General features: G+C 48.4%; 1 protein-coding gene across 1 annotated transcript; it reads left to right on the forward strand.

The window, feature by feature from the left end:
• Positions 1 to 639: 639 nt before the first annotated feature.
• On the forward strand, positions 640 to 9775 carry LOC144732878 (alpha-tocopherol transfer protein-like). Its single transcript, XM_078614541.1, has 5 exons — positions 640 to 1347; positions 4806 to 4939; positions 5533 to 5726; positions 6388 to 6498; positions 8120 to 9775. The coding sequence occupies exons 1-5, from the start codon at positions 1118 to 1120 to the stop codon at positions 8396 to 8398; spliced, it is 948 nt and encodes a 315-aa protein (XP_078470667.1). The 5' UTR covers positions 640 to 1117; the 3' UTR covers positions 8399 to 9775.
• Positions 9776 to 13072: the final 3297 nt, after the last annotated feature.

Consider the following 13072-nt stretch of genomic DNA (forward strand, 5'->3'; position numbering starts at 1 on the left):
CCTCCTATTGCTGCTGTAAAAATTAAGCATCATTTAGTGGCCACCCCATCTCTCACTCTTCTCGTATCTCACGTTATTGGATATCCATATAAATCCCTTGGGATTTTCCCGATGTTTTTCAGGAGGGGAGGTATCAAAGCACGTTGAACTTCTTTCGCACCGTACGTAGCCAACGATGCTGATCGGTGGTGATTTGAATGGACACGGGTTGACGTGCAGGCTATCGAGAGGCAAACAACACACACACACTGTGAAATACGCGACGTTTCAGAGGCAATGGATCTTATTCACAACACATCAGTACGACTTTACAACATCATGTAACATTTAGACAAAGGTCCCCCGCACAGCCTAAATAGACTGCTGGGACAAGTGCTGTTAGCGAGCACCTATGAAGGGCGGAACGGCACACGAGGGGTGGGTGGCCAACACCACGCCCGGCCGCCTTTGTCTCCCTAGTGGTGATGTGTACACACAGACTTTGAGGCTGAGTCGACGTGCGCAGATAACAAACGCACAAACCCGATATGTTTGAAACAGAACGTGCAGTCTGGCAACAACCCACGGTGCAGACATAGAGGTGGTGGGGTGTTGTGCGCGTGCGTGTGACATCACGTTGACATTGCAACTACTCCGACTGCTGTGCCCCTCTAAGAGCGCACAACACCCACACACACAACCACCACACACCGCACACGCTTCCGTCTCGCACTCTCGTCACTCGCAGCTGTCCCCGCTCCACACTCTACACTACACACTCTACACTACACACTCAGTACGTACACACTTAGTACGTACACACACACACGCAGCACACACTCAGTACGTACACACTCAGTACGTACACACTCAGTACGTACACACACACACGCAGCACACACTCAGTACGTACACACTCAGTACGTACACACACGCCGCACACACTCAGTGTACACACACTCAGTACGTACACACACGCAGCACACACTCAGTAGGTACGTACACATCACACACACGCGCAGCACACACGCACTCAGTAGGTACACACACACAGTGCACACACACGCGCAGCACACACGCACTCAGTAGGTACACACACACAGTGCACACATCACACACGCGCAGCACACACACAGCGATGGCAGGGGGCTACGTGTGCTCGCTGTCGCCCGAGCTGGTGGAGAGGGCTCGCGTGGAGCTGGGAGAGAACCCCGAGACGAGGGCGCAGGAGGTGCACAAGCTGCGGGAGGCGCTCGGCAGCCGCCCCGACATCCCGGCCCGGACGGACGACGGCTTCCTGCTGCGGTTCCTGCGAGCCAGGAAGTTTGACCACGAGAAGAGCTTCAAGCTCCTGGAGAGCTACTACAAGTAGCTCGGCACACACACAGTGCCGTCATTGACACTCTGACACACACACACACAGTGCGGCCATTGACACTCCGACACACACACAGTGCGGTCATTGACACTCCGACACACACACACACAGTGCGGCTATTGACACTCCGACATACACACAGTGCGGCCATTGACACTCCGACACACACACAGTGCGTTCATTGACACTCCGACACACACACACACAGTGCGGCCATTGACACTCCGACACACACACAGCGCGGCCACTGACACTCCGACACACACACACACAGTGCGGTCATTGACACTCCGACATACACACAGTGCGGTCATTGACACTCCGACACACACACAGCGCGGCCACTGACACTCCAACACACACACAGTGCGGTCATTGACACTCCGACACACACACACACAGTGCGGCTATTGACACTCCGACATACACACAGTGCGGCCACTGACACTCCGACATACACACAGTGCGGCCACTGACACTCCGACACACACACAGTGCGGTCATTGACACTCCAACACACACACAGTGCCGTCATTAACACTCCGACACACACACACAGTGTGGCCACTGACATTCCGACATACACACAGTGCGGCCATTGACACTCCGACACACACACACAGTGCCGTCATTAACACTCCGACACACACACACAATGTGGCCACTGACACTCCGACATACACACAGTGCGGCCATTGACACTCCGACATACACACAGTGCGGCCATTGACACTCCGACATACACACACAGCGCAGCCATTGACACTCCGACACACACACAGTGTGGTCATTGACACTCCGACATACACACAGTGCGGCCATTGACACTCCGACACACATTCACAGCGCGGTCATTGACACTCCGACACATACACACAGTGCGGCCATTGATACTCCGACACACATTCACAGCGCGGCCATTGACACTCCGACATACACACAGTGCGGCCATTGACACTCCGACACACACACACACACAGTGCGGCCATTGACACTCCGACACACACACACAGTGCGGCCATTGACACTCCGACATACACACACAGTGCGGCCATTGACACTCCGACACACACACACAGTGCAGCCATTGACACTCCGACACACACACACAGTGCGGCCATTGACACTCCGACACACACACAGTGCGGCCATTGACACTCCGACACACACACACACACAGTGCGGCCATTGACACTCCGACATACACACACAGTGCGGCCATTGACACTCCGACACACATACACAGTGCGGCCATTGATACTCCGACACACACACACAGTGCGGCCATTGACACTCCGACACACACACAGTGCGGCCATTGACACTCCGACACACACACAGTGCGGCCATTGACACTCCGACACACACACACACAGTGCGGGCACTGACACTCCGACACACACACAGTGCGGCCATTGACACTCCGACACACACACACACACAGTGCGGGCACTGACACTCCGACACACACACACGCGGCCCCCTGCTGTACCATTGTCACAATGGCAAGAGCCACACACACAATGACAAAGGCACCCGGGCAGGCTTTAACAGACTGTTGGGCGAAAGTGATGTAAGCGAAGATTTATGAAGACTGGTACGGCACGCGAGGGGTGGCCAACTGCCGGCCGCCTTTGTCTCCCCCAGTGCTGATGTTTTACGCACACCGCAACTGGTACTCATTTGAGGCTGAGTAGACGTAGGGGAGCCCAGGATCGGTTCAGATAATCGTCACTGATGTTGGCCGTGAGCGTGAATCGAACCCGCTCGCACGCGTGCCCCCGCGAGGCTGACGAACTCTTAACGCATTCACACTTCCAGAGCTAACCATGTCCCGCTTTGCAACATTTTTGGGAAAACATTTTTTTTTTACGGGATGTGTTTTTAGTCCGGTTTAAAATCGGCAGCCTCTCGTTTGAAGAAGGGTCATCGCCCGAAACCTCGCAGAGTACATATTTGGCATGTGTTGTTGCTAAATACAGTTGGTTTCGCAAGTATGAAGTTGTCTTTAAAAAAGACCGCTTGCTTTAACAAACCTTGCAACAACGCGTGTGTACAGGACACCTGAGTTAAAGGGCTGCACGTCGTATTGTTGGCAAGCTTGACATCCCTTGTAATGACTAACGGGGCAATGCAGACAGCGTTTTAAACACAAGTTAAATCACATTTGGTCGCCACTTGTTTTAAAAAGTTTGCAACGCGTGAAGGTTGAGGTTGCCCTTGCGTGGACATTGCCTGGGTGGTTGGAGGGTGCAGGCGTGTACAGTGATCGTGTTTGCACTGCCCTTCAGTGTAAGCTGAAGGCTTTGCGAGGATAGTAAACTACGGTCATGAAGTTGTAAAACTTACGGACTTTGTGTGAACTCACAATGCAGCGTCACACCACAAGGAAGACTTGTGCAGCTCTTTTCTGCAGTGTGAGGGCAAAGGTTGCCAACTCTCTCACTGAAGCTATTCCCGGGACGTTTTTATTCCTATTCATTTATTTTCTTATGATACTCTCTTATTAAAATCTCCCGGATTGCTTTCAATAGTCACTTGAAGATCGATGCCAATTCCGGTCGATTCTCTGCCAATCCGGGAGGGTGGCATACCCCAGTTATAGGGCCTCGTCACGCCGTGCGCGTCACGAGGTTATGTTTGACTATAGCTCACCGTGGCGGTGAGTGAAGACAGTGGGCATTGATGTGTGGGCATAGTTCAGTCCAACAATGGAATTCGCTGCACTGCCCACAGCTGGCCAAAACTCAGTCCCGTGGTAAAGTACAAACCATGCACAGTACATACCACAGCAAATACAGTATGTAATATCACTATGTAACACGATTTTTGTTCCTGCGTGTTATTTTTTAATTGTTTATGCCTAAAAAGTATAGAAAATGGCTATTATTCCCCACAAACGTAAACATATTTTTTGATACACAGTGTTATTCATGGAGTGGATTATTAACTTTGCTTTTGTGTCCTGGTCACAAAAGCAAAGTTTGTGGGGAATAATAATAGCCATTTGATGTACTTTTGAGGTATAGGCAATTAGGAAATAACACTATTCAGGAACAATGTTTTTGTTACAAAGTTTTTAATGGACAGCCCCTGGTTAGTTCGTTGTTGGTGAAAGGGCTCACCGTCGAGGTTGTTTGACCCATGTGGGTTCACCACACCTCACCTTGCTGGGGAGTGCAGGTTGGTAAAGCAGGCAGAGGGCAGCACTGGCCAGTTCAGATGTCACTCGCCACTGAATCTTTTCCGTGGCGAAACTTTTAACTTATTTAACCCAGGTCGTTTTGTTCATAGCACCGTGTGCTAACCTCTCTCCGCCAACATGCCACCCTTGCACACATTATAGTACCACGCTTTGAATCAGCGAATAATCTTCGCGTCACGAATGTCCATCGCGCAAATTCGTGAACTTGCGGTCTTACTCCCCTGGTGACTGCTTTTGTTCGAGGTGCCATGAGACCTGGCCAGACATCTTCCAGAACTTCCGTCCGTCCGCAGTGAAAGACTTGCTGGGCAGCGGCTTCATCCGCGTGTTGCCAGAGCGGGACTCCAAGGGCAGACGCGTCATCATCCAGAGTCCCGGTGAGAGTGGTCGCTGCTCAAGCTCTCCATTGCACTGTACCGCTTGTTGTTTGGGTCACGTCTGACATTTGGCTCCATGTGTTGGGAGCTTCTTCAAGTACTGAGTGTTCATTTAACTTGTCCGACACGCACGCCAAAAATCGTGGAATGGCCCAACTGTTAGGTATATGCATGGCACCTCCGGTTGACTACGTACAGTGTGAAAGAAGTTCAACATACAGTACATAGAGTGGTTGCGGCGTTTGCCATTTGTTGCAGTGGTTTGCGGTTCAAACCCACGGCCGCCAGTTTACTCCTACCGGTGCATTAACCGTGAAAACACATGCCTGTATTTCACAGTGGGTGTTAAAGATCTCGTGATGTTATTCTAAAAATAGTAGGCTATGTGTGACGACGTCATGGTCCAAATTTGAATACATATTTGCAATTGATAAAAATGGGAAATCCATAGCAATCGCTCTCTGCTCCTAAAACTTATCAGAACCCTCCTGATGAACAGTCGAGACTCTGTGAAGCTTTCCTCACTACTGTAATAACAATAATAACACACAGCTATGGCACGAGGTTAATCACGTCCATGTAAATTTGAACAGGAAAGTGGAATCCTTCGGTGACTCCCATGATGGACAATATCCGAGCGATGTACATGACCATGGAGCTGCTGATTCAGTCCGAGGAGACGCAGGTGAACGGGATCACCATCCTAGCAGACCACAAGGGCATGCGCCTCGCCCACGTCTCCAACTTCACCCCTTCTCTTATGAAGAAAATAACCACAGTGATGCAGGTACGTTACGGTGGAAGGCACACTAGGGAAGAAAAAAATCACGCCTAGATCCGACTAACCCTCATCCTAACGCGCCAAAAGTCGTGTCACGTGGTCTCGTGCACAGCACTGTCATCATCACGGCGACAGTTTACAATCGTACGCAATGTTAATGATCTAAAAAAGGTAAAGAAATTGTCCTTACAAATCTCAACGTACAAACACCTCTCATCCAAAACTCATGTCTACTATATACTTAAATGCATTTGCAGTCACTTATGCATATTTACATATTTGGGGACAGCAGCGGTGCAGTGGTTAATGCACTGTGTTATGAATACTCTAAGCCGAGTTCCATTTCTGGCCACGGCTACCATCAGTGGCACGTGCTGTCTGAATGAGACTTTGGCAGAACCTCACCAAACCAGCATTGACCAGTGTGCTGAAGTATTGTCAAATAGCCCTCTCGACTAACATTGCATGTGGAAGGCCATCATCCAGCAGTAGATTGACAAAGGTCTGTGAGTTACTGTTACATTTAAATAACATTTGTATTCACTTGTGTCTGTACATCGGGTTGTGGCCATTATTACACCGAATTTCAATGAGTCTAGTAACACAGTGTTTTTTTTCTATTCATGTTTCTGTTTGATCTTTGTTTGTGCGTGTTTTTTTCTTCCAGGATGCATTTCCAATACGAATAAAGGGACACAATACGATTAATGAGCCATCGATATTCAAAGCCATGTTCGCCTTGATGAAGCCCTTTTTGAAGGAGAAGATGCGAAAGCGGGTGCGCATTATTTAATCACTTTGTTGACACTGATAATATGTGGATGTTGAATCAGCATTCAAATACCTTGTACTAATTGTGTACGTTTTTGTGATCGCAGCACATGAGAGTTTTAAGTGGAATATTTGTTTTATATAGAAATAAACACCGGTGGTTTGCTGCTGTCTGCACTGTACACTTAAGTACACCATTCGATGGCTGCTATAGTTGGCACAAATTATCTGCACTTTAAAATTGTCTGACAGAGTGGCAGAGTGCCAGAGGCCTTGATTCACAGCCAAAAAGGACATGAATTCAAATCCCACTTTTGGGGTAAAGTCAGCCCATCCTCTTCTTGGTTCTTTCGGTAAAGTCACGTGACTTTACCGAAAGAACCAAGAAGATGAATCCCTGCAGTCACGAAAGCTTTAAATCGAAATTCAGCCCATCCTCTCTTAGTGGTGGATAAAATGTTCACTACTTTTTGGAGGGACTGCCTCTCGTCATGGGACCGTTGCTTATGGAAAATGAAATGAGCATCATAATGCTCTTTCGGGCAGATAGTCACTTTGATTTCATGGTAAAAGACTAATCATAATGTTTTGATTTATTTTTGCCTTTTCTATTTACCCAGTTGTATTCCAATTGTGCTTTTTTGCATCACGTTACCGGCCGAAGAAATTTCTCTGACACATCACCTTGTGTCCGATAATTGTCTTGGAAGATGACATCATAGAACTACTTCTGAAGTTACCTGAATAGACCTCTCTATACAAACTAGGGGCACGCCTTTTCTGTGCCCTGAGTACAGAATTCATATTAGCATGTCAATCAAGCCTCGTATGTTTTCAAATTCTCAGAATTGAAATAATCCAAACCCAGTGAAACACAAAATGTAACACTACGAGGTTGTATGTAGGGTCATCGGTGACTGGGCTGAGATCAATTCACTCCACTAGGCACCTAAATCTCATTTAAACTCAGCACCTCAGCAGCGTTAGCTGGCTCAGTCTTTCTGACAAGCTATGACTACAATATAATTTGGGTTCTAAAATGCACTTTCGTGTGCGACCATATTTGTATAACTTTATTGACACCGGGCACCAGTTTGGGATGCATCTTACTTTCCAGAGCGTCTTAATAATCATAATTTCAACTTCTAATGCGCCACACCATCTTTGCTCACTCTCGTATAGAGAGAACAACTCAGAGGCCCAATGAACAACAGATAAGTAGGAAAGGCAGCCACGCAGTCAGCTGGTGCCAAACTCCCATCCAAGCTCTGTGGTCCTCTATTTATTAAGGTGTTATTGGCCAAGTCACGCGTGTTTACACGTGGGAGGATATCGGAGAGCCGGAAGAAAACTCACGCGTGCAAGGGGGAAACACTATCTGATAACAGGTGGAACAGATTGGAGTCCACATTGTTTCTGTAATGCCTTTTGGAAAGCCAGGGTATGGCACCTCGACGAGCATTTAAGAACATTTGTACGATCCACCAACTCTCACTGCCTCCACGGTGCTGCATTGCAGGCGCGTGCGTCTCCACCATCACCTGGGTAAAATGTGAATAATAAAGTTGTCACCCTTGAACCTTCCAGCCGCACCTAAGCGGTCGTTTTAAAAAAAAAAATTGTTGCAGATGATGTTCCACGGCACGAACTTCCTGTCGCTGCACAAGCAACTCTCTCCCGACATCCTGCCAGCAGAGTACGGGGGCACGGCGCCCGGGATCTCCGCCGACACCTGGGCGCAGGAGCTGCTCGCCGCCGAGCCTTACTTCCTCGAGGCGTTTGGAGGCATCGTCTTCAAGAAGGATTTGCCCGCGGAGATCGTCACGGACGAGGATAAGAAGCTGCAGGAAGATTTCAGGCGGGTCATTGAGGAGGTGGAGCCCGACGAGGAGTGGACCAAGCTATAGGTCGCCTGCACTCGCGTCCGGCCTGAGGGCCTGCACCTCGAGCCAATCAGAAAGAAGTACACGATTGTTTAAGCGATTGATTATTTAATCTAATGGTTCAATTAATTACTGTTGAGAAAATAAGAAAATATTCGGGGACGGGGGGGGAGTGTCATCTGTGTTCTCACATTGTGCCGCTGGACTGGAGGTGATGGGTGGGAGTCACCAGGATCATCATCAGCCGCATAATGCTGAACATGGCTTGTAGGGAGTTTCCTGTCTTCATTTTTAAAGGTGGCAATTAATAAACTACTAAAAGTCGATAACAAGTTCTAGTCGATCGATCGTCAGTGTTTCTATGTTAAAAAGACTTCGCCCACGTGAGGCCAAGAGAGAGCATTAGATAATATAGGAGACACACATCACTGTTGTTGATGCCATGAGGGGCTGGATGGCTTTTCTTACATCTGCCCTCTGCTGGCAACAGTTGCTGGTGTCACTTGTAGAGACGCACGGTCCTGTGAACTGCGTACGCAATTGCTGCACGATGTCACCTGTTGAAGTTTATCGAAGAGTCATCGTTATTTGGGGTTTCTTGTCAAGTCGTGAAGGGCAGAGGCTTACTTTATAGGCATACGTCTTGTGCACCATGATGAAGAAATACGATATTTGTAATTGTTTTTATCATTTATATACAGCGGAGTTATATTCACAATAAAGTGTATTTCAGCAATCCATAGAACTTTATGTTTTAACATTTTGCAAACCCACACAATGTTGGAAAGTACAATTTTGTTCCAATGCTCCACGATTACCTCAAAATGACACAAGGCCTGTTTAATGTCACCAACTCAAAAATGTTGTCACCAGAGTTTCGCGACTCGTCCCCACATTTAGCCAGAGTGACAAATCCAGGTACCATTTGGGACAAGGATATGATGCAGAATTATTAGCAATTCCAGGTGTGTATTCAGGATCAAGTTTTATTCTGTGTCAAAAACGTCTGAGTGTATTTTGTTCAATGAGCATTGAGGTGATGCTGATGTTCCGTTTGCAGCCCTGTAGAGCAAATGGTGTAAATCCCACATTCCTATGACAGGAGCGAGTCTCTACATAGGAAAAACACTCTTGGCTTCTCTACAATGTGGTACTTATTTTGTCTGCCCCAGAGGGAGAGATGATAGGCAGAGTCAACCCCCACCCAAGATTTGGATTTGTAACTTTCTGATGGCGAGCCGCTCGCTTTACCCCTGAGTCACCTGGCCAGGTGTTCTGCAGCGTGCGTAACCCTGCGTCATTGTCTCAGCACACATCTTATGACTTTATGTCAACCTCGTGACATTTTGGTTTTATGAGTTTGAAACGTTGGTCCTGTTGCAATAAAATATCTCTCCTGCATATTGAAGTCTCTCACTCTGAAGGGTTGTCTATTTTCTCACCAGGCACCTTGCTGTATTGTGTAGTTAAAAGACAATAGTACGCATGATGGTCGGTAACAATTAATTATTTTAATAAAGAAACTGGACAATCAACAACAACCCAGTCTGCTTGCCGTGCATACCGCGACTGCCGACGCTGTCCCGAACGCAGGAAACGTAATTCCACCCCTTCTCACGTGACACGTGTACATTCTCTCGAGAAGTGTTGGCATTTCCTCCGCCTCAATTAAATTCACATTTCACGTCTATTTGGGCATGACTGCATATGGACATAGTTGTAGTGGCCCAGGTGTGGCCAATTTTGGAGCCGCTGGGAGGTGCATGGGTTTTTTGTTTAAGGATCTGGAAGGATGGAATCATTAAAGGAGTGGTGGTGGTGGTGGAGACAGGGGGTAGCGTGGAAGGCGCGGGCAATAAGGTGGGGGGGGGTTGAGACGAGGCGATACAACGCGGTGTGGAGCCGGGGTGCGGGGCTCTGAGTTTTGGCCGAGTCTTGCACATGCAGCCCGAGCTGTCCTCGGTCCCCCCGGTAGAGGTCTAAACGTCGACGGGTACCCTATCTACGTGTCGCACAAAGGCCCTCACTCTCCGGTTACGTGAAGTTACCTTCAAGTTCTGGCCGGTCGGGCCCAAAAGAAGGGAATTGTCTGGAGGTGAGTGGAGAGTGGACACTTACGTGAAGGCTTCTGGGAAGAACGCTTTGTATGTGTATTTGAATTGTCTTAATATGTGCTGGGACCATAATGTAATGGAAATTCACCGTCAGTCCGGTCACATGTTACCCATAATTCCTCGTAATAAATTAAACAATGCAGCCCTAGATTCTGGCCACCTCAGTTTAATTCCAACCACAGATAATATCAATTGCAATATCTGAAAATGTTAGTTTTGAATATATATTTAAAAGTGCATAGCTCCAGTGGTTTCCTAACATCGGAAGGAAAAATGTTCTAGACGGTCGCAGAAGCGCATCTGAAAGCGCACGATGCAGTGGCCGTCTTTGTTCCATAGTTAGCCAAACTCCGCTGCGAGGACATGAATGTGTTGGGTGGTGGCGGACATTAAAGAAATGTTGCTGATTCAGGAGCACCCTAGGCAGGCTTCACGTGACACGTCCTCTCGTTTGACAAGATTGAGCACCTCTCCCCCACGGAGAGAATGTTGACTGGGGACTTCAACAGAGAACCTCGGTCGGTGGTGCGGGGGAGGCAGGGACCAGCAGCCCATGGACGAATGTGAAGACGGAGAGTGCGCTCTTGAACTTTATCCGGAATTGTATCGGGAGGCTACAGCATCCCGGTCCATATCTTTGAAGCCCAGTCCTTGGTTTAGTTGCCATTGTCGGTGATCTGCTCGCGAAGTTTTTGATGAATTTCTGGTTATTCTTCGAGTTATATGTGTAATTATTAGATGGCAGCAGTTGACGTTTGGCAATCCACTTACGAACAATGTCGCCCTTCTACGCATCGCATTCCGTCGTTGGGCGGTGGTGGTGGACAAAGAGCTATCGTTGCTGATTTATGAGCACCCGAGGCCAGGCTTCACCTTACGTGTCTCCTCACGTGGCTCAAATAAAAGCTGCTGCCCATGCTTCAAGTTTACGAGGCGTCTGTGCTGCACAACAGGAGGTGGGGGGGGCTGAGGCCCCGTCAACCCTCCTTCAAAGCTAAACAATTCTGTACTAAAAATTGGTACAGTGAAGTAATGGGCGTCGCGGGCTGTGATGGTGTAGGCAGGGGTGAGCGCGAGAGCAGAACGCACGAAAGACAACGGCGGATTTCTGTTGAACATCCACGGCGCCCCCTTCTCAACACGGTGACGCTACGAGGTGGTGGCTGCCCTGCACGGAGGAGGGAAACACTGTCATTGGCATTTACATTCTGGTTTAAAATATGACGTTGCAATACTAAAAACAAGATATTCTTTGGGTCTTTCGGTAAAGCCACGTATATATGATATATGAATAGGAATTCCTGCAGTCACGAAAGCTTCAAGTCAAGATAAAAACAAGATGTTTATTTCTTTAGTGATTTCATTATATATATTTTTAATTGAACTTCATTTTTTATGCATGGATAGAGGAATTAATACAGATGCTAGCGGTTATTATAATTGTATTGACATTATCACAATGGAACAAGAATGGCCAAAACATTTGTAACTGACACAATGAACACCTGAGCACGTTCACTGAGGAAATGGAGCCGAGTCGGTTGGTGTGAGGGTGATCGGAATATTATATTCATCTGCAGGATCATGGCTTGTGAAGACGGATCGTGGCTGATGGTGACGCCGGTTAAAATGTTCAAACACAATGTCCTATGCTCAAGCTGGCGTGGCTGCCCGTGGGATGTGTTTTGATGTATCCGGTGGCATTCTAAGCGGCGGGCGCTTTGTGTGCAGCTCAGAGATGTTGTTGTTGTTGTTGTCGTTGACTGGTCGGGCTTCATGTGTCAACAGGAAGTGAGGTCATTGACAAGGCGCTGTCTTCAAAGGCATTTGACTTTCATGTCCCTCGCATGCCTGCCAAGTTTCATTACTGTGCACACTACTTTTTCGATTAACATTACATCTAAATGTGGCCGCTGTACGGAAAGAAGGGACATTTTGATATTGTGGAGAGAAAGAGGCAGTCACTTTCAAAAAGCAACGATTACACCACGGAATCAACCACCGCCCCCCGGTGTAATGGTTCAACGTCGCCGCGCCTGTTGGATCTCCCGGTGCCACGAGTGGAAACCTCGGACAAGTTTCTTAAATCTCCACTGCCTTTGTCCACGCAGCGGTGTCAGTCGGTAGCCGCGTAAGAAAAGGACGGCAGAGCTGCAAGTTTGCCTCTGCCGACACTCAAAAGCATCTCGCTTGCAAAGGCTGCCGGAACACACACGCGTACGCACATACCACACACCCCACACACACCACACACTACACACACACCACACACCCTACACCACACACACACACCCCACACACACCACACACACCACACACATCACACACACCACACACACCCCACACACACGCGTACGCGCACATCACACACCCCATACACACCATACGCCCCACACACACCACACACACATCACACACATCACACCCCACACACACCACACACATCACACCCCACACACACCACACACACCACACACACATCACACAAACCACACACACCACACACACCCCACACACATCACACAAACCACACACACCACACACACCACACACACTACACACATCACCCCCCACACACATCACA

The sequence above is a fragment of the Lampetra planeri genome, chromosome 2 (assembly GCF_965212315.1).
Source record: "Lampetra planeri chromosome 2, kcLamPlan1.2.h2, whole genome shotgun sequence".
NCBI classification, from domain to species: domain Eukaryota; kingdom Metazoa; phylum Chordata; class Hyperoartia; order Petromyzontiformes; family Petromyzontidae; genus Lampetra; species Lampetra planeri.